Source organism: Paramisgurnus dabryanus, chromosome 23 (assembly GCF_030506205.2).
Source record: "Paramisgurnus dabryanus chromosome 23, PD_genome_1.1, whole genome shotgun sequence".
In the NCBI taxonomy this organism is placed as follows: domain Eukaryota; kingdom Metazoa; phylum Chordata; class Actinopteri; order Cypriniformes; family Cobitidae; genus Paramisgurnus; species Paramisgurnus dabryanus.
The window spans coordinates 21,412,733-21,434,070 of record NC_133359.1 but is presented as its reverse complement, the minus strand read 5'-3'; the positions used below and the strand labels follow the sequence as shown (position 1 = coordinate 21,434,070).

At 36.2% G+C, this 21,338-nt stretch overlaps 1 protein-coding gene across 1 annotated transcript; it reads left to right on the top strand.

The window, feature by feature from the left end:
* The first annotated feature begins 290 nt into the window (after positions 1-290).
* Positions 291-11,382, top strand: LOC135781757 (uncharacterized). Its single transcript, XM_065292331.2, has 10 exons — positions 291-744; positions 1,226-1,341; positions 4,544-4,642; positions 4,767-4,909; positions 5,041-5,125; positions 5,532-5,682; positions 8,498-8,691; positions 8,796-8,946; positions 9,165-9,292; positions 9,938-11,382. Exons 1-10 carry the CDS (start codon positions 678-680, stop codon positions 10,238-10,240), a joined length of 1,437 nt encoding a protein of 478 aa, XP_065148403.1. The 5' UTR covers positions 291-677; the 3' UTR covers positions 10,241-11,382.
* The last annotated feature ends 9,956 nt before the right edge of the window (positions 11,383-21,338 follow it).

Below are 21,338 nucleotides of genomic sequence, written 5' to 3'. Positions count from 1 at the left end.
GTATCATTTCTCTTCAAGCAAAATCAAACAATCCAGGAGATCTGCTTACAGAAAAATAAATGTTTAATGTATATAACAACACACTTCACAGATAATGTTAAAAATCTCTATTACTGTAATCATACTTTAGTTCAGTGAATGTATAGTGAATATTTCACTGTAAGTACTGGAAGTAATAATCATTTTTCAAAATTACTGTAAACAGCACTTGTATTTTGTAAAAAGTCAGCAATTCAATGGCAAATTTTGCCAATTGCATGAAGCTTGTTTTAGGATTCATAAGTGTGGATTATACAGTTTTATTTATTAATAAATAACACGTTCTAGAAGTGTTTGTTGTGTCAACTCTCACTCTTTTCTACCTGCTATTAATTGGGTTTAGTGCTTTTATGGAACTGGAGCTGCTATTGCTATACATATTTAAAGGCGTGCAAAGATGGGTGGTATTTGTAATATACAAATGGAATTTGTAAAATACACTGCAAAAAATGATTTTTAAGAAAAAATTTCTTAGTATTTTTGTCTTGTTTTCAGTAAAAATATCAAACAATTCTTAAAATAAGATGCTTTTTCTTGATGAGAGCTCAATGCCACTTGATTGGGAATTGGGAAACTTGATTGAATTGGGATGTACATAATTTTGTCATAAAATGTATTTATCTGTTATTTTCTCTTAGATGGACGAATATGTGAAAGCTAAACTAATAGAATGGAATCTTGAAGAGTTAATTCCCACATTTGAAGGTATGTAGTAATATTTTACAGGGTTCATTGTAATCGTAAGCCACTTGCACACTTTAAAACTGAAAAAGTAGTGTAGAAATTACAAATTGACTTTGTTGAATTTATCAAATCTGCTGTTCAAACAAGTGTATTTTTAGAAAAGGTTTGAATTTTCACTTGCCTCACGATTCGATGAAAATTTTGAGGGTAACAATTAGATTAACCCTCATGCGCACGCAGCTTGTGTAGTAACAGTAAGGTGTAAGTGTGTGTGCACGTTCCGCTCTGTGTTTGCGCTGCGCATTCTGCTTTGTCGTTAACGGCACATAATGTTAAGTAACATGCCATTTTATTTTGTTTTAAATTTAACTTGTCCAGTCAGGCAACTAATTTTTTTCCTACACTTGTCCTACAAAAAATCCACTTGTTGCAGACAAGCCTTAATGTCGAGCCCTGTCTCCATCCAAATACTTATGTTCTGCATATTTTTTTTCTCTTACAGCTGAGAAGATTGATCAAGAAACCCTCCTTCTTTTAGATGATGTCACACTGACCTCTCTTATCCCCATTATTGGACTTCGTTTAAAATTCAAGAAGTACCTCAAGAAGGCACTTGATGTAAGTACAAGGTATTAGGTGTAGAAAGCATGGGGTTCATCTGCTTTAAATGCAAAAGGTCTTTGGGGCCTAATATCAAAGCTTTATTTTCACATTTGAGGGTTGTACATCATGTATTTTCTACATCTAGTTACTTTCAGTGTGCTCAAGCTGGATGTCATCGCACATTCAGTATTATTAGATCATTTAGAAGACACCTACTGGAGCATGTTAATGACATTGGAAATGAAATGGAGGAAACCCCTTTGGTTGAGCCCGATAATGTATCAAATTCAGTTTTAGATGCTGTTGAGCAGTGTGATGAGGACTGTGATGAAATTGCTGAAGAACAATTTGATGAGTTAGAGGAAGAAAGTATACAAGACAGAGTAGCTTTGTTTTTAGCGAAATTACGGTCAAATTCCTCCCAGACGTTGAGTACTGTTAATTTTGTGGTAGATCACACATCCAGCCTTATCAGTGATGTTGTTGGATCTCTAAAGAGAAACACAGTCTCTTTTTTAAGAGAGATAGGCCAGAGCGAGAGTCCTGGAGCCCAGAAACTCTTAGAACATTTTGCACGTGCGACTCAACCATTTCAGGGATTTGAGTCAGAGTACAAACAAATGCAGTATTTTACTCAGTCTGGATGCTTTGTGCAGCCAGAGGAAGTACCTCTCCCTGGCTTTTCATACACTCAACAGAGAGACACATTGACGGGAACTGTTAGACAAGTGGCAGTCCGAGACACTTTTCAGCGTGTTCCTCTAAAGCCTTTGCTGAAGCAGGTTTTGGAAAGTCCTGGAACAATGGAGAAAATCTTTGAGTGGCAAAATCAAGAAAGCACAGGTCTTGCAGATTTTAAAGATGGCACACTCTTTAAAACCAATGAACTCTTTTCTAAGGAGTTGTCCATTCCTCTTGTCATTTACAATGATGATTGTGAGATGGTCAATCCACTTGGATCAAAAACCTCAGTTCACAAGCTAGGTTTCATTTATTTTACTCTTAAATGCTTGCATCCTGAGTATCTTTCCAGCCTAAACTCTCACTTCTTGTTGGCAGTGTACAAGACAGACGATGTAAAAACATATGGAATCAATGCTGTCTTAGATCCAATTGTGTCTGACATTAAAGATCTGGAATTTGAAGGAATACACGTTGTCACAAAACATTTCAAGGGCACTGTCAAAGCAGGAGTCGCACAGGTTTGTGGGGATAACTTGGGTCTTAATAGCATCCTAGGCTACACAGAAAGCTTCTCAGGGAAAAGTGTGTGTCGATGGTGTCGGGTACAAAGAGAGGTTTTGAGAGAACAAACAGTTGAGGATCTGTCAGTAATGCGCAACAGGGTTAACTACCACTCTGATCTGCTTCAGAATAACCCAACTGAAACTGGCATCAAAAGAGAGTGTTCACTCAATAAACTGCAGTTCTATCATGTAACTGACAACGTAACTCCAGATGTCATGCATGACATACTGGAAGGGGTTGGCGGTTATGAAACCAAACTTGTTATCAATTCTTTGATTGAACAAAAAGTCTTGACACTTGATCAGCTGAATAATAGACTGACAAGCTTTGACTATGGTTTTTCTGATAGTCACAACAAGCCATCTGCAATCAAACCTCAGGACCTTAAAAACCCTGATGGGTCCATGAGACAAACAGCAGCACAGATGTGGTGCCTTCTAAGGCTGTTGCCTCTTATGATTGGAGATTTGATTCCAGAAGGTGAGAAACACTGGGAACTACTACTTTCACTACTTGGCTGTATGGAGTTTATTTTCTCTCCAGCCTTGACTGCAGAGGCAGCTACATTTTTGCAGCATCTGATTGAGGAACACCATATGCTGTTTTTGGAGCTTTATCCAGACAGGCATTTTAAGCCAAAACACCACTTTATGCTTCATTATCCTGGGGCCATCAGGAAACTTGGACCTTTGGTTCAGTTCTGGTGCATGCGTTTTGAGGCAAAGCATGGCTTTTTCAAAAGACTAAGCCATGTAACCTGCAATTTCCGCAATATCTGTAAGACGCAAGCTTTCAGACACCAGATGATGTTGTGCTACACCCTGCTCTCTGGGAAGATGTTTTCGCATGACTTTGAAGTTGGTCCAGGATACACCACACTCCTGGGATCTATAGAGGGTTTTGAGAAAGTGAAATGTGGTTTTGAGGGAATTCCATTGTTCTCAGATGTCTATTTGCCATCTTGGATAAAATGCAAAGGAACTACTTATAGGTCAGGAATGACACTTTTTGTGTCTCACTCTGCTGATGGTGAGCCCCAGTTTGCAACCATTCAGAGCATTGTGCTCATTGACTCCAAAGTTAAATTCATTGTGAAAAAATGGGACACAGTTGGATTTGACAGACATTTTTTTGCCTTCTCGGTGTCTCCTTCTTCTGCACTTGATTTGGTGGACATTCATTCCGTTGATGATCACCACCCTCTACATGTTGTGATGTCCTTTAAGGAGCATGAGAATAATCATTACGTTTCTCTGAGATACAGACTATTTTAGGTGGGGGAGGGGGATCAAAAACAACATTAAAGCAAGTTTTCTCAACCCTGGTCCTCAAGGGCCACTGTACTGCAGAGTTTAGGTCCAAACTTGATCAAAGTCACCTGCCTGTAGCTTTCCAATAATCCTGAAAGGCTTAATAAACTGGCTCAGGTTTGTTTGATTTTTTGGTTAGAGTTTATAGGCTTGTTCGACTTCATGCGGGTCACAAGCCGGATGACGTCAAAGTACCGCCAGAGCGATTCGCGAAATCATACAAATGAGTTTGCTTTTAAATCGCTTTAGCGGAACTTTGACGTCATCCGGCTGTCGGTTCTTGCGGCGCCGCATGAAGTCGAATAAGCCTAAACTCTGCCGGTCGGTGGTCCTCGAGGACCAGGGTTGAGAATGCTTGGTTTAAATTATGCTTGTCTACACCTTCTACCGAATACTACCTCTTGCAGTTGTACACAATATTCTATTAATATAAATATCAATTAAGTCATCATGTGCACATCACAATACATTGAGAGGGTTTCTCAATTTGATGACATCGTATAAATCTGGTAAGTTTCACTGAAAATAATGGTTTAGTCAAATTAACAGAATTGTGAATGTGCAAATCATGAGATCTTTGCTGAAACAATATATTGTGCAGACCTAACATACTGTAAAAATGCATACATGTGCATTACTATTAAATTTTTCTATTAAAGGAATCAAATGAAGAGCGTGCAACTACACCTACTATTTCACCTACTATATCAAGGGAGCAGCAGCAGCAAAGGATATCTCTGGAGCAAGTACCCACATTTGTAAGTTTGTGTTTATTGATTTCTTGTTTTCGGACTGTTGCTGGAAAAGGCGTTGTCTCTCTCTTTTTTTTGCATTAAATTAAAGAAATTTGTAATATGTTTTCTTTTAAACAATTTTTTTTAGAATGTAAGAGACATCCTTCTTGCAACACCCAATGGCAGAGGTATTGTAGATACTATTGAAACTAAGAACTGCATTTCACTTAATGAGAGACAAGCCATGGTTCGGATCTTGGTGTCACATCTTATTGAACGCTTTGGAGAAAAGTAAGTACACATTTTCAATACAAATTAAAGTGAAACATTTTAATACTAAAATATTTTTGGATATATTAAATATCTTGGTGTGTACATTTGTACTATTGTTAACATTCAAAATATAAAATTGTTTCTTTTAGCCCAAGTGCAAGTACAAAAGTTACCCTGGCTTCATCAGTAGTTGAACAATTTCCATGCCTTAAGGATTGCCAGGGCAAAGGCTATGTGAGTACAGTGTCTAACACAGGGATGTGATTTTGCTGTATTTATATGGACTTCTGTATTTCTGAACTTAGAAGTATGAAATAATTGCTGTTTTTAAACCTGTGCTTAAAGGGATACTCCATCGTTTTGTCATATTAAACTATGTTATTACCTTAACTAAGAAGAGTTGATATATGCGTCTATCATCTTAGTGCGTGCACTTAATCTGACACATGTATTTTTGGTCTTGGAGTCTCTACTAACGAGCTGATGAGTTGAATCAGGTATTTGATTAGGAAAAGCTCAGAAATGTGTAATGCTAGTGTGCCACCAGGAACAGGGATGGGAACACTGCTTTAATCACATTCATACTCGTGTAAATGGGGCCAGTGTTGCACTTTTTAATACAGTTTTCTTTAAACCCAAGGAAGCATGGTTTAGTCCAGGTCGATACCACAGACCTGCTACTGGCTTCCTGGAGGAGCGTCTTCGGAACGTGCGCAAAAGGGTCAGAAAAGGAAGAGAAAATCGAGTTTCTCCAAATAACCCGAGAGATAGCTGTAGTTTTATTTTGCCAGGTATGTACGTATATCTGTGTCTAATATATATTAACGACTCCTATTACTGAGCTGAACCAAATTATTTGGTTCTCTAAAAAGAGCCCTCATGTGGGTTTAATGTTATCAAATGTCAGAATTTAATCAGCAAATGCGTTTTTCATCTCCCATTATTTGCATTGCAACTTGTTTTTGTACTAGTCAAAAACCACCTCAAGCGAGCATAAAAACTTTGCGAATTAAGCAGTGGTGGACGAATTACACAAATCGTGTACTTGAGTAAAAGTAAAGATACCCAGGGTAAAATATTACTCAAGTAAAAGTAGAAGTACTTGCTTTAAAATTTTTACTTGAGTAAAAGTACAAAAGTATCTGCCTCAAAATGTACTTAAGTACAAAAGTACTGTGATTTATTATGGCCGTATCATTTTTGTCACAAAACTCAAATTATGTGAAATAACTCTCTTGGCTAACCAATCAATTAATAAAAGGACATTAATAAATCAGACACTGATGTCTATTAAAATTATCATAAGCCTAAAACCTTAAAAACAAAAAATTTCCTTTAGCATCAAATCAAATAACAGGATTTACAGAGCAGTAAGTCTCATTTCAAGATTTATTTGTTAAATAATTTATCAGTTTGTGTGTAATAAAAACTTGACTTAAGCACAGGTTCACAATAGTTTTCAAAACATATACATAACGTTATCTAGAAATCAGTCTCCCTCTCTTTGACAAATAAAACAAGCCTTACAGAATATAATTTCAGAAACGTTTCATGTGGTTTAGCATGTCATATGTATATTGTAATACATAATTAAATGTATTTATATATTTTGGAAGCCAAACTTTTGAAAATATTAATAACAATCTCAGTTAATAGGGAGCACTCCAATCCACCTGACTGTTTAAGCATCATACACTGCATGGCTAGTCAAAATGTCATTTATATTTTACAACAGTGTTGATAGTGATTAATTGTCATTTCAAAATAACAGAACACTGAGCTTCAAATACAATGAATTTAAGTGAAACAGCTAACTGTACGGCTAAAAATAGCTTCAGCCTGCATAGCTTAAAGTTCATTCATGATAACGTCGTATATATTTTAGCAACACAATTAACAGTTTTCTGCAAGCTACTGTTAAGATTGCTCATTTAAAAATATAACCAGAATAAAAATGGCTTACCTCTACGCGTTTCCTTAGATTGAAAGAGTATTCTTTTAAAACGAAATAGCACAGTTTCAAGGCAGGCAGAGAAGACACGAAGGACTCGTTCTTTTATTCAAGGACTTAAAAAAACTCGCGTAAATAAGGCCATTGTTGTTGTGACGGGTCAGTTATCTCCTCCGTTGTTTTTGAATGCAGTTTCATTTTCCAAACTATACATTTGCTGGCTGCTGCACTCGCGTGACTCGCATAGCTTACGTGAAACAGCGCGGCAACCAAAACAAGTTCAAAACGAAGCGCATGCTGTACCCTGATTGGTGGTTTGACGCATCACGTGTGCATATTATTTTTTTTGTGCAGCTTTAGTTTGCCCAGTTACGTTTTTTATCCACTGATAAATAAAAAGGAACTACCGATTATTTAAAATGTAGTGGAGTAAAAAGTAAGATATTTGACTTTAAAATGTAGTAAAGTAAAAGTAAAAGTCTCCCAAAATAAAAGTACTTGAGTACAGATACGCGAAAAAACTACTTAAGTACAGTAACGAATTACATTTACTTTGTTACTGTCCACCACTGGAATTAAGAAATTTGTTTCTAATTTTGGTGATTAATAATAATATTTTTTTATATAATGTATGTGTATGTATATGTGTGTGTCTGTGTACACCTCAGCTTAACATACACTATATTGCCAAAAACCCCTCCAAATCATTGAATTCAGGTCTTCCAATCACTTCCATGGCCTTAGGTGTATAAAATCAATCACCTAAGCATGCAGACAGCTTTAACAAAATTTTAGTCTCTTAACTTTTAATGCTTCATCATACCACAACATTTTGGACAATTTCATGCTCCCAACTTTGTCGGAACAGTTTGGGGATGGACCCTTCCTGTTCCAACATGACTGTGCACAAAGCAAGGTCCATAAAGACATGAATAGGACCCTATAATTTCTGGGATCACGGAATCGCGGACGGAATCGCGTAATTGGTAAATTAACACGGAATCTAGTGTTAACGTGGAATTTCGCTGAATTTTACATATTTTGAATAAAATTCTGTTTTTGTGTGGGAGAATAACGTATGTCTGGGGGAAATGCAGACCGGGGGAAGTAAATCTGGGCGACACACCCCTCCCGTCGTTTCAGACCCCCTCCAAAACACTGAAACCATGGCGAAGCGGCTCTCCACGACTCTGCTTTCGTCACTGAAAAAAATTAAGAAATTCAATGCTAAGCACTTAGTTCCGAGCAGTTCCCACATGACTTTTATGTGACCGGAGAACTGTTATTTTGTAAGTTTTGTCAAAATTCTGTTCACTGTGAGCGCAAAGATACTCATCCACATCTGTCTCACTGCACCTGTCTCACATGCACACGCTCTCGCATCTGTCCAAAGTCCAAACACAAATCCTCATGTATTTGTTCAGTTTCATGCATTTCTAGCGAGCGGAAAAACGGAAATTGGGAAAAAATAAAACTGATTTTATAGGGCCCTACATGAATGAGTGACCTGCACAGAGTCCTGACCTCAATCCAATAGAAAATCGTTGGGATGAATTAGAGTGGAGGCTACGAGCGAGGCCTTTAAACTTTTGGCAATAAAGTGTATTTTCCCATTCAAAAATCCTGTTTGTGATTTACATTTCTGTTCTCAACAGAGTCAAATGTAGATGTAGAAAGAGCAACTCAAATGACAGAGTGGCTTAAAAATAATATCTGGCCACTAAGTCAGGTTGAGCAGTACATGAAGGAGACGTCTATCCATAGGGCCAAATGGATTCGTGACAATGGAACAAAGACAATCAGGGAAATTTTCAAGGAGTATCCACGTCTCCTCGACACTCCAGGCATGGTGGGTTTAAATTTAAGGAATGTAAACATTGGCTAAGTATTTTTTTTTTTCTTGTTGTTTTACAACTATGTTTGCCATGTTGGCCTTTGTCTTGTATTTTTTAGATATCCCAGGATTTCTTAATTTTGAATCCAGACTCCGCTTCAAAGCTCACCGAAAATTGGGTACCTGTGTTTAAGGATAAGATTCTGCAGTTTGCCAGCAGAGAGAAACAATCTCTTGATCTACTTTCCGGTGTAGAATTGATGTCAGCAGGTAATGGTTATTAAGAACACTGTTACAAGAGATTTTCCCTGTTTACAATCACTGTTTGTCATGACAATTTCCATTTTTATTTTGTTAACTTTTTTTGTAACACAATTAATAAATGAATGTAATACATCCAGATTTATTTTAGTCAGATTTTATTGCAGTTTTATGAAGTTTTTTTTTTTGAGTGATTATTGTGAACATATTTTCATTGTATTCTAAAGAGAAGCAGAGTGATGTCGCCTTGCAAGTACTTCCTGTAGTCCTTCCAACATCTGTGTACAAGATTGGAAGGAAAACGTTTAAACCAACTTTCATAGAAACCCGGAAGTCCTTTATAGACATAAAACCTGTAAGTTGACAGCCATTGCTAAAACTACATGATTTAAGTATTTATTATATTTTGTATGGACTCTTTTCACAGACTGACACATTTTAACAATTATCAACATCACAAATCTAGTAATGTTTTTAATGTAATTTTTGAGTGAAAAAATACAGTAGTGTCACCCAAAAATGAAAATTCTGTCATCAATTACTCACCTTCCTGTCGTTCCAAACCTTTAAGACTTTTGTTCATTTTCGGAATGGAATGACGATATTTCTAATGAAATATAAGAGCTTTCTGTCTCACTATTGACATAGGCAATTTTGATGCTACAAAAAGTTAATAAAAAGTTTGTGAAAGTAATTCATATGAATCTACTGTATTTATTTAAAATTTTCTGAAGAAACTTGATCGCTTTATATGATGAACAGATTTAATTTAAGTATTTATTTTTCGGTGAACTAACTCTTTAAGGACATGACACACCAAGTCGACATAAAAAAATTTATTGACATCAACAGGGGTCTGACTAGTGCATTGACCGATGGTTGGCTTGGTGTGTCATAGCCTCTACTGTTCCTAAAGGTATTTACATTAGTTTTTAATTTTTGTGTTCTAAATTGATGCCAAATCTTTTTTCCACTCTAATTTTTTCTTTTTTGTTGTCAGATTGGGACCAATATGGCTGAGTACCTGCGATCAAAAGATACAGAATTTCCGCATGTTCTCATGCTTGGAGACAACCAGTGCTTTCAAGCCTTTGCCATTATAAATGGAGAGGCACTCGAGCAAACTACATTGCTTGCTGCAGTTGATGTTTGCTTCAAGGCATTCTACGTATTTGATATAGACTACCCAAAGCAGTGTTCCACAGTGTGGCAGTTTTTACAGACTGTGGTGTATGGACTTTCTGGGGATGAAACACCAACAATAAGAGTTTTGCGAGCATTCATTTTTGCTGACAAACAGTAATTTTTGTTATTACTGTCTGTGACCTTGCCTCTTTTATGCTGTTGTTCTTTTTATATTTTCAATTACTTTAAATACTTGTACTTTTCTTCTACAGTACAATTACACTTGAATTGATTCTTACTGTGAGTATTTCTCTCACATGATATCTTCTGCTGAAGATGTTGATGTTAATGCTTTGAAATGTTTTAAGATTTCAAATTCTATATATTTACAATTACTTTACATACTTGTACTTTTCTTCTACCGTCCAATTACACTTGAATTGATTCTTACTGTGAGTATTTCTCTCACATGATATCTTCTGCTGAAGATGTTGATGTTAATGCTTTGAAATGTTTAAGATTTCAAATTCTATATATTTACAATTACTTTACATACTTGTACTTTTCTTCTACCGTCCAATTGCACTTGAATTGATTCTTACTGTGAGTATTTCTCTCACATGATATCTTCTGCTGAAGATGTTGATGTTAATGCTATGTAATGTTTTAAGATTTCAAATTCATATTTTCTTCAAAAGAGTCATTTTTCTGAATCTTTTTGCTGACAAACAGGTTATTACTGTCTGTGACCTTGCCTCTTTTATGCTGTTGTTGTTGTTTTTATTTACTATTACTTCTAAATACTTGTACTTTTCTTCTACAGTACAATTACAAATTGATATGAATATTTCTCACATGTTTTAAGATTTCAAATTCTATATATTTACAATTACTTTACATACTTGTACTTTTCTTCTACGGTACAATTACACTTGAATTGATTCTTACTGTGAGTATTTCTCTCACATGATATCTTCTGCTGAAGATGTTGATGTTAATGCTTTGTAATGTTTTAAGATTTCAAATTCATATTTTCTTCAAAAGGGTAATTTTTCTGAAACTTTTTGCTGACAAACAGGTTATTACTGTCTGTGACCTTGCCTCTTTTATGCTGTTGTTGTTTTTTAATTTACTATTACTTCTAAATACTTGTACTTTTCTTCTACAGTACAATTACAAATTGATATGAATATTTCTCACATGATATCTTATGCTCAAGATCTTAAATGTTATGAATTGTTTTTAGATTTCACTTTATATTTTCTTCAAGTTATTTTAAATCTTTGTAATGTGGTTTCATGCATTTCATAGAATTTTGTCAATGGGGAGGGAGTGATGGGGAAAAAAAATGTATTCACAAATGATTACTTGATATAACAAAAATAAATTTTCAGATTTTGATTACTGAAGTCTGTATTGCTGTAGATGTGTTATTTTAGTCCTTTTAATTACTAAAATTTCACTAACATTTTAAAATTAAAATTAATTTAAATTTCCAACCCATTTTGGTTTACATTAACCCAGCACTGTAGTAATTTTTAACCCATAATTGGGTAAAAATGACAACCCAGCATGCTGGGTCAAACATCTAACCCAACTAGTTGGGTTAAAACAACCCAACGCTGGGTACGTCCCTTTTTGACCCAGCGCTGGGTTGCCAAAATAACCCAAATTGGGTTGTTTTTAACCCAGCATTTTTTAGAGTGTAATGTTAAAACATCTTAAACTGTGTTTCGAAGATGAACGGAGGTCTTCCGAGTTTAGAACGCCATAAAGGTAAGTCATTAATGACACTATTAAGGAGCCACGCCCTTTGGGGGCGGGGGCAAAAACAAAAGCCGCTTATCCAGTATGTAAATACACACAGACAATGACGCCCCCCACTGTACACTAGAATCTCCGGAAAAACAAGCCGATTTCAACCCCAAAATGTATGCTTTTAAATATGCAAAAACTGCTATCTCAAACATGGAGAGGCTTCTTCGTGGTCACAACTAACAGATGCTGCAATAAAACGAAAATCAATAATTTTGAAAAAAAACCCTTCTTTTTCATTATCTCGAAAGTTGTGCTGCCGACTTGTGTCACTGGTTTCTGTGACGGGTCACAATTACTAAATTATTAGATTACTAAAAAACTAAATAGACTTAAAATATATTAGGTCAGTCAAGCGATCTTGCTTCAATCTTAACGTTTAAATGATTGAGAAGAACCAGTTTTCAAGTACATGTTGCAATTGTGTGTGCGTTCATTCGTCACATTTCTGTCAGGTAAAGAGAGAGGTCAGATGCCTATAGCGGTCAGCCGGCAAATGCGTGTCTCTATCTATTCCTCTGTCCATCAATCAATCACTCCCTCACAGTATGGGTGAGCAGGACACATGGTCTGTTTGCTATGCTTTAACCCCAAAGGATCGCTCTGCCTTTATCTGCCTTCTCTGACAAGACATCCAAAACACCAGGGGCGCTGTGTAAAAAAAAGGTTCTTGGATGTGAATGGCAGGTTAACATATTTAGGGCACCAAGTTACCTTTTAGATTATAACGTAGTAATATATAGCCATGAAATGGGAGACTTTGCATGATTACTGGCCCGATTCCTCGGCTGAAAGTTGGTCAAAGTGTTCATCGACCCTATTTCACTTTGAAATCCATCACGTAATGTAAGTTAAATGTGCTGTGAATGCTGTTTTCTGTTGACTCTAAATATTTCGGCCAGCTGGATTATGCTTTTAGCTACCATTAGGGGTGTAGTAAACTCAGCTCCATTTAACACATTTTACTATGTTCAAATCTATTCCAGAAGTCCAGGAAAAAGCAGTCGGGGCTTGGCTATAAAATATTAATGAAGTAGCATCCCAGTGCAGAGCAGTTTAAAATGAAGAAATGATAAGTTCGTGGTTTAAAAACAAAATGTATGAATTGGTGTATTTGCTGGCAGGAAAGCACGACAAAAATAGTTGTGTATTTACACAGTGGAAATGTGAGATTGAATTATGAATAATGTGAGAGGAATCGAGGTTGGTAAAGGTGAATGAGGTAAACAGAGGAGGCTGGTAACAGATTCCCTCGGGACTCACCGCTGGGTTTAACCCACCGAGGCGGAACTGAACGGACAGCTCCGGTTAAATAAAAACAAATTTACTTTTCCCACCCGCTCTGGGGACAGATTCAACAGCAACAGCAGATATCTGTGTTTGCTTGCTGTTGTCTGAAACGCACAACGACTACCATGCTGGGATAAAAAGGCTTAACTGGTTTGAGATGGCGCTGCTAGTCTGTTACTGGCACACGGGGGGATTAAGATAAACCAGTGTATATGATGGGTGGGTGACAGACAGAAATAATGGACATCATCAATTAAATATATTCGGTTTTTGCTATTGACAATGGATTATTCAACAATGAGACTACTTTATATTTATTCAACATGCTTTTTATGTAATGGGTATTTAAATGGGAATCCTTGAAAAAAATAATAAAAGGCCTTGATGACATCAGCTGAAAGGGAAAGAGTGGCAAATCCAATTTTTACATTTTAATGGTAATTCTATAAGCATGCTGTACAGTAAGTCAAAATGTACTTTATATTTATCCTATTTACTTTCTTTAATAGTCGAAGTTTTAAAGCCCTGGCTTTTATCTCCAGCGTGTTTCATTTCAGAGGATTAGAGTATTCTGTTTGTTTACCTCAGGTTATTACTGTTTCTCATTTCGCTGATACCTGGCAATATCCTCCTCTCTCCCCACTGACGCCTGGAGGAAATAACACTTATCTATAGAGGAAAATGTCAACCTGTATGGCGCCAGCCACGGCGAGTATACAGGCGTAAGCGCCACAAAGCACAGCGGCGACAAGCTAATCAGGAAATGATCAGGTGTGGATCTGTTCAGGGTTCAGTGGAACGGATGACCCGGGGATGTCGGGAAACAAGTGATTACGCTGAGGGGTTGCTTAACCTGCGGGTACGATAACATTTGAGTCCAGTTCAAAATCCCACAGAAGATCCTTGTGTGTTAGCCACACATCTCAGCACTGGACCCATCATGATCTCCATGAAATGTAATAACTTAAAGGGATAGTTCACCTAAAAATTTAAATTCTGTCATTGTTTACTCACTCTCATGTTGTTACAAACCTGTAAAAATTTCTTTGTTCTGATGAACACGAAGGAAGGTATTTTGAGAAATGTTTGTAACCAAATCATTTGTGGGCCCCATTCACTTCCATAGTGGAAAAAAGAGTACTATGGAATAAATGGGGTCCACAAACGGTTTGCTTACAAACATTTCTCAAAATACCTTCTTTCTGTTCATCAGAACAAAGAAATGTATACAGGTTTGTAACAACATGAGGGTGAGTAAATGATTTTTGCATTGTTGTATAGTACTTAAGTACTTAATTTCTGCATAAAAGTACATTTTCATTTAACCGTATTTTATTAGTGTTTTTCTTTGGAAAACATACATTCCAAAACACATTATCATAATTTTTACTCCACTACTTTTCATAATTTCAAGTTTTTGGTTTATATTTAATATTTAAGTTAAATTAAACATCTAGTAATTTTTTGTACTTTTACTTAAGTAAAAAAAAATTGTACTTTTACTCAAGAAAGTAAAAGTACACAATTTTTATGTTATTATGTATTAAATCAATTTTAATATGCAATATATAATGAATACACAGTATGATTCTATGCTGTAGTGAAAATGTTTTAGTAAAGAAAAGTAATTTTTTTCCCAAGACAAACACTCTGATAAAGCACAGATGCTTGGAAAATGTAACTAAAATACTTTAAGGGCGATTTATAGTCGTGCGTAGGTCCTACGGTGTAGGCTATCCGTAGCCTGTGCGTAGCTCTGCGTAGCCTGACGCGCACCTCACAAAATTTCTAACAGCGCGTCGGCTCTACGCGGACCGTAAGCGCTGTGATTGGTCCACCAGAACCCCTCACGTCAGGTAAAAAAACTGCGTCATAGGTATTTCCGTTTGAGACGGTGAAAACAAAGATGAGCCAAGTTGAGGAGTGATTTAACTCAAACTGAAACATAAGTCGCTGTTTATTTACTTCCATCATTGCTGGTCTTCTCAAATTATACACAACAAGTTGCTATTTCTTCTTCGTTTGTGGGTTTACTTGCTTAGCTGCTTCTTCTGTGACGACTTCTGCTGCTACTGTGGTTACACGCGTGATTACTGCCAACCAGCGGTTTCGCGTGTGTTTGCACGTCGACGCGGACGGCGACGCACAAGTATAAATGAAAACCGACGCGGAACCTACGCCGTCGCTGCTACGCCGTAGGACCTACGCACGACTATAAATCGCCCTTAAGTATTATACACCTCTGGATTTTTCGCTGAACCATCCCTTTTGTCATCATTTACTCACCCTCAAGTTGTTCCAAACTATACATTTCTTTGTTCTGGTGAATAAAAGTGAAGATATTTTGAAGAATGTTTGTAACCAAGCAGATCTGGGGCACCATCAACTTCCATTGTAGGAAAAATAATACAATAGTATTATTAAGTGAATGGTGCCTATTCTATTTGGTTATTACATTTTTTTTTTCAAAATATCTTTATATGTGTTCAGCAAAACAAAGAAATGTATAAAGGTTTGGAACAAGTACATTTTATAATTTGGTGAACTATCCCTTTAAGGGAAGTCAGGATACTTTCTGGACACCAAAAAGAATGACTAAAATTAAGATAAAAACAAAGATATCTCCTAGTTTCACCCTTGTTAGTTTTACCCCAAGTTGAGACACTGCTGATGTCATGGGCGGAGTGGGACCAAAAAATCTATACCACCGGCCCTCTGTGGTAAAAAAAAAGGTTTCGTATTTGTAGTAAAACTAGGGTAATACAAATCTTAATCAATCTGCCAAAAAAAAAAACATTTTCGTAATAATAATAAAATCATTAAATCATGGATAATTTTCCAAAATGAGTAACATACAAAATGATACCTGTTTGAAAGACGAATATGCGCACCTGTCAATCAGCTACAGTACATAACAGAGCAAGGCTAGAGATGAACGTGCTCATAAATGGGAGTAGTATGGATTAATGTGTGGATCTTTGAATAACTGTAAGAAATTTTCCTTTAAATATATATATATATATATATTTTTCATATAGTTTGGAGAGATAATAATGTTTTTTCCATTGTTATTGCTTATTTATTTTAACGTGTTTAGCGCATTTACCTTTTTGCGTTTTTTTCCGGTAATAATAATACAATTTACATGCCAATCCTGCTTCCTTGTCTGTTTATTCATTTCATTATGCTGTCATGTTAAGTTATAGGAGTTTTATTGCCATTGCCGTCATATGCAGAATAATGTGTGTATCTTTGAATAACTGTAAGAAAATAATTTTTGTCAAAGTTTTGAGAAAACATAATGTTGTGAGGATATTTATTGCCAAGCAGTTGAATACTCTCGTCTATAATATGGAAATCACATAGTAGGAAAAAGCCTAATGTGATACTGCAAAGTTACCCTTCTAATTTTTATTATGATATAGCCATATGGAGATAAACATTTGCAAATGTGCTGATTTGATCCATTCATGTCCTGACCACCAGGCTAGAAATTTTAAACATCCTTAATCCACACTTACTATCAAATAGTCTATCCGCTTGATGGATCCGACCGCATATGTACTGCAATAAACAAGCATTCGGTGGCTATGCCATTTGGGGAGGAGCCATTCACTGATCCCCCTATATTTTAAAAATCCTAGACATGGTTGGACCTGCCGAACGGTTTAGCACTTTTATATACTGTGTTGAGCAAAGAGGCTGCACAATTGGTCAGTTGGAAGCGGCCGCACATCAGGCCGCCAGACGGGGTTGCTATATAACTCGCAATGTATAACTATTATCAGACCGGCCCTCGCAGCCTCAAAACACTACCGGCCCCATGGGAAATGTCCCGTCTCTCCCGGTGGCCCCCCCCGCTACTGGCTCATGTGTACAAGATGTGATCTTGATTTTGTGTCGGCTCTTGGTTGGTGTGCGTGCCCTACTTCGGGTGAAGTGCCCATATAAGGACTTCCACTGTACTTCCAGCACTGCTTACACAACATATTCAGTAGTCGAATAAAACGTTCCGAAACTTGAACGAATTGTACAGAAATACTCCGTAATACGTCCAAATGGTTCTTTGAAACTTGGCCCATTTTTAGCATGAGGAATTTAACTCTTTAACTGTGTCAATAAGTCAGAATGCATGAAATACCATTAGACACCCCCTTTAATGAACAAATATGTCACAGTTTACTACCGTGATTGGTCTTTGTGTGTATATGTCTACATTGATTGTTGTCGTCATCTGGACGTTCTGTTAAACACTAATCATCATCACCACCATCACCTGTGTATTATTTAGTCTGTGTATTAATATGCCTGTCTTTTATCTCTTTACTGCCAGATCATTGTTATAGTGTCGCTGTTCCATGTCTCTGTTACCTACCATAGTGTTAGTGTTTATGCCTGCCTGTTATCTCAAGTACTGTTTTTGGTCTTATGTGTTATATGTAGAATAAACGTCTTTATAGCGCCTGCATCCCCGCTCACCTGTTTCTCGAGTCGTGACAAAATACTGGTAAATTGGTATACCGTTATCAACCCAAAGGTCATGGTTTCGAAACCCAGTGCACACATACTAAAAATGTATAAATTGAAAATGCACTGTAAATCGATTTGGATTAAAGCGTTTGCCAAATGTATTTATTTAATGTACTGTAAATTTTGCTCATAAACCCCCATACATAAATGTGCTATTAAGTCTTTTATACAAAACAGCTCAGGACTGAAGAAGTTAATTATGAAATCATTTCAGGTCCTTTTATAGACGGTTTCATCGGACGCACGTGATACACGTCTGGATCCGAACCTTACTTCCGGTTTCGTTTTTTTAATGCTCTGACTAGTTGCTAAACTGATCTCTAAAACAAATGCCTCGACGAAAATAACAAATGTTTTGGTTTCCTATGTAATCTATGTGTTGTTTTTTTGCTTGTTACATAAATAAACTACGTTTAAAGAACTTTGTTGTTATTTATTCTTAGCGGAGTTTACCGGAAGTTGCGTGCGGACCGCGACAGCGCTTGTTTATGTTGTTACTGCTGAAACGGTCTATAAAGCCTGTGGTCGTCTCTAACAGCCACGATGACGAATGAGATGAATGCCAGGCCGTGATTGGCAGTTAATTCTATTAATATTTGATTCTACGTTCAGTTCGGTGAAAGCGTGTCAGGGTTGTGTCAGGAAAAAAAACGCAGACAGACTCTACAAAATAAACATTTAAATAAATAAAGTGGATTTAACCAGCCTTTCAAAGCAGAATCAGTTCAGGAAGTTCTGATCCAGACATAGGCAGGAACATTTGTATGGAGATTGTTGGAAATGGTCTTCTAGTTTATATTTTGGACAAAAGCTGCCAGGCTTCATGGCCAGAGTCCTTTTCTGTATCGGCACGGTGCCAGCGAGCACAGATGATTTGACAACAGCTGAACATGACTCACCGCAGAGCACTCTGGGAATGAAAGAGACTCTCTAACCGCTTTGAGTTCTTTAGAAATAAACGTCATGTTTCTCATACCGTTTCGCTTTCTGAAAGGACGCACATATATTTTTTACTGATTGCGACAGGCAGGATGCAACTATACATTTGTTGAAGGCTGTGCAATACAGATCCTATCATTTAGTGACAAGAGTGGCAAGAGAAAATTATACCGTAACGTTGTTTTCTCATGTTAATGCTTTCTCGCTTTTACTTTGTCTATTTTTTGCACATACATAATTCCTCCCTCTGTCCAGAATAATTTTGAGAGAAACTAGCTTTGGATAAAAAGACCTATACTGTATGAATTAATTTCAAAATAAGGTTAATAGATTTAGAAATATTGTTTAAATTATTATTGTTTAAAAATATATATATTTTTAAATATGTAAAATCACGACTTATTTTTTCACTAAAAATGTTTTATGTAGTATTGTTACAAATATTTAGGATAGTCCTACCACAAGCTTTGTGATTGTTATAAATCAACAATTTTGTGTAGAATGTTGTGTGAGTTTGGTTAAGAAATGTTAACAAATGAAAACAATAGACACCATCACTGAAATTCTATTGGTTTTATTGGGAATTTTATTGGTTCTATGGAATGTGTCCCAATACCCACTACAATGTATTGGTCTTTGTTGGTAAAAGCTAATGGTTTCTATTGGTATTTTAATGGAAACCATTAGAATTTTCTGTAATGGTTTTATTGTTTTTTTCAGCAGGGATGGTTCCTCATTTATACAATTCTGCGTAGAAACCAGCTTTGATCTTACGATCATTTCTCAAAAGTGCGTATGTGTCATTCTTAAAATGAACGTATGCACAGAAAATGCGTGTATGGTTCACTTTCAGATGTGAAATCTATAAATCGCAAATGATCTTGAAATGAATGCACAGCTAAACAGTTTCAGATTTTCACCTTTTTAATGATGCCTAATTAATGTCATTGACATATATAAGAGCACCTGTCAATGTTTAAATCCTTTTCAAGCGGCAAAAATGGCTTATATTTTAAAAAATCTGTAGCAATCGGATACGCATAGGTGCGTACGTCTGCTCAGACCCTGACATGGCGCCAAGTACTTTTCCACGTATTTGTAAATATGAACCGATTTGCCATGATCAAATCTGTGCATATGCACGGTTTATGTAGTTGCAATAAAAACTAGATAGTTCATCTGTGATTTTGAATGAAGTATTGCAAACAAGTTAGTCTCAGGTTTTGTTGTAAATCATGCATATTTTTTTCTTATAATCCGTAAATAATTCAAATAATTGTATCATGTTCTGTGTAATATATTGAAGATCATTTTTTACAAATTAATAAAAATTATTTGGAGGTTAAAGTGGAATAAAATAAAATATATTGCAGTGTTTAAACCAAATATCGGTGCGTATCTGTGTCATTATTTTTATTGTGCCCTTATGAACTTGAATTAAAATCTGAAAATGTGGTGAATCACTTCTGGTGACCCTTCTCAGATGACTTTAGTTTAACGGCTTGGGCGGGAGCATCCGTTAACCCCGCCTCCCTCCAATTCTTTGTCAGTCTGCCTTAAATTCCATTTCTGAATGAAACGGCTACTTTCCTAGATCCAATCAATTCACAGTGGAAAGCACAAGCCACACTTGTTATTTTCTTTGTTTGATATTCTGTTTCACTCGGAAATATGTCACAATACAGTAGCAAAAGTCGATCGCGACTTTCTGTTCACGTGGACTTTAAAGGTGCCAAAGAATGCATTGAAATAATATGTTAAATTGTTCTCTGATATCTACATAGAAAGTATGTGACTTTATTAAAGGCGGGATGCATGATTTTTGAAAAAAAAAAACACATTGGAAAAGGAAGTTGGGCCGAGTACCAAAACACACTTATATCCAACCAGCAGTGTCTACTAACCGACATCGTTGCCTGGGTTGTGACCTTCAAAGAAGGTCCGGTTTCTATTGGGGTAGGGACGTGTTTGTTCACAAAACGTGAATTTTCACAAAAAAATTCCAAAAAACCTTCCAGGAAAATTTTCTTCTAAAATTATAAAAACATACAAATATATCAAATATATCAAATTAAACAACATAGCCTCTGCTTTCAAACAAACAAATGAATGAACAAACAAACATTTCATCCTATCTACATTTTTTTTCTCTGCTAATAAACTCTTACATATGGGTATTTTTCTTCAAAAATATAATTTTTTAAAAAGCTGAAATAATTGCATTTTTGTGAAGGAATTTTGTTAGAGATCAGATTCAGAACGATTATCAAAACATAAACGCAGTGTTAAATTAAAAAATATTTTTTGTTTCAATTTTTCTATAAATTGGGTAAGGGCGCCATCTAGTGGATAATCCAGTCCCTCCAGAAAAACGCGTTTATGCGTTCACATAATTCAACGCATAATCAGCCAAAGTCCGCATATTTATGCGAAAATATGTGGGGCTTGCATGATTTCATAATCCCCGCATTTTCGTAGCAAAAATCACATATATCTTAGCAGAAAGTTGAAAAATTTTGCATTTACTTCACAGAAGCGCAGCCATGTCCCCTGTTGCCATGGGAATGTTATGAAGTGACGTGATTATGTGACATGAACATCAGTTCCCGCAATTTCATCATACAACCCCAAAACAGAAAAAGTTGGGACACTGTAGAAATTGTGAGTAAAAAAGGAATGGAATAATTTACAAATCTCATAAA

Coding starts and splice junctions, on each gene's coding strand:
- LOC135781757 (XM_065292331.2), top strand. CDS start 678: ATGGACGAATATGTGAAAGCTAAACTAATAGAATGGAATCTTGAAGAG. Junction 5,683..8,497: donor CTGTAGTTTTATTTTGCCAG/GTATGTACGTAT, acceptor TGTTCTCAACAG/AGTCAAATGTAGATGTAGAA. Junction 8,947..9,164: donor TGTAGAATTGATGTCAGCAG/GTAATGGTTATT, acceptor TGTATTCTAAAG/AGAAGCAGAGTGATGTCGCC.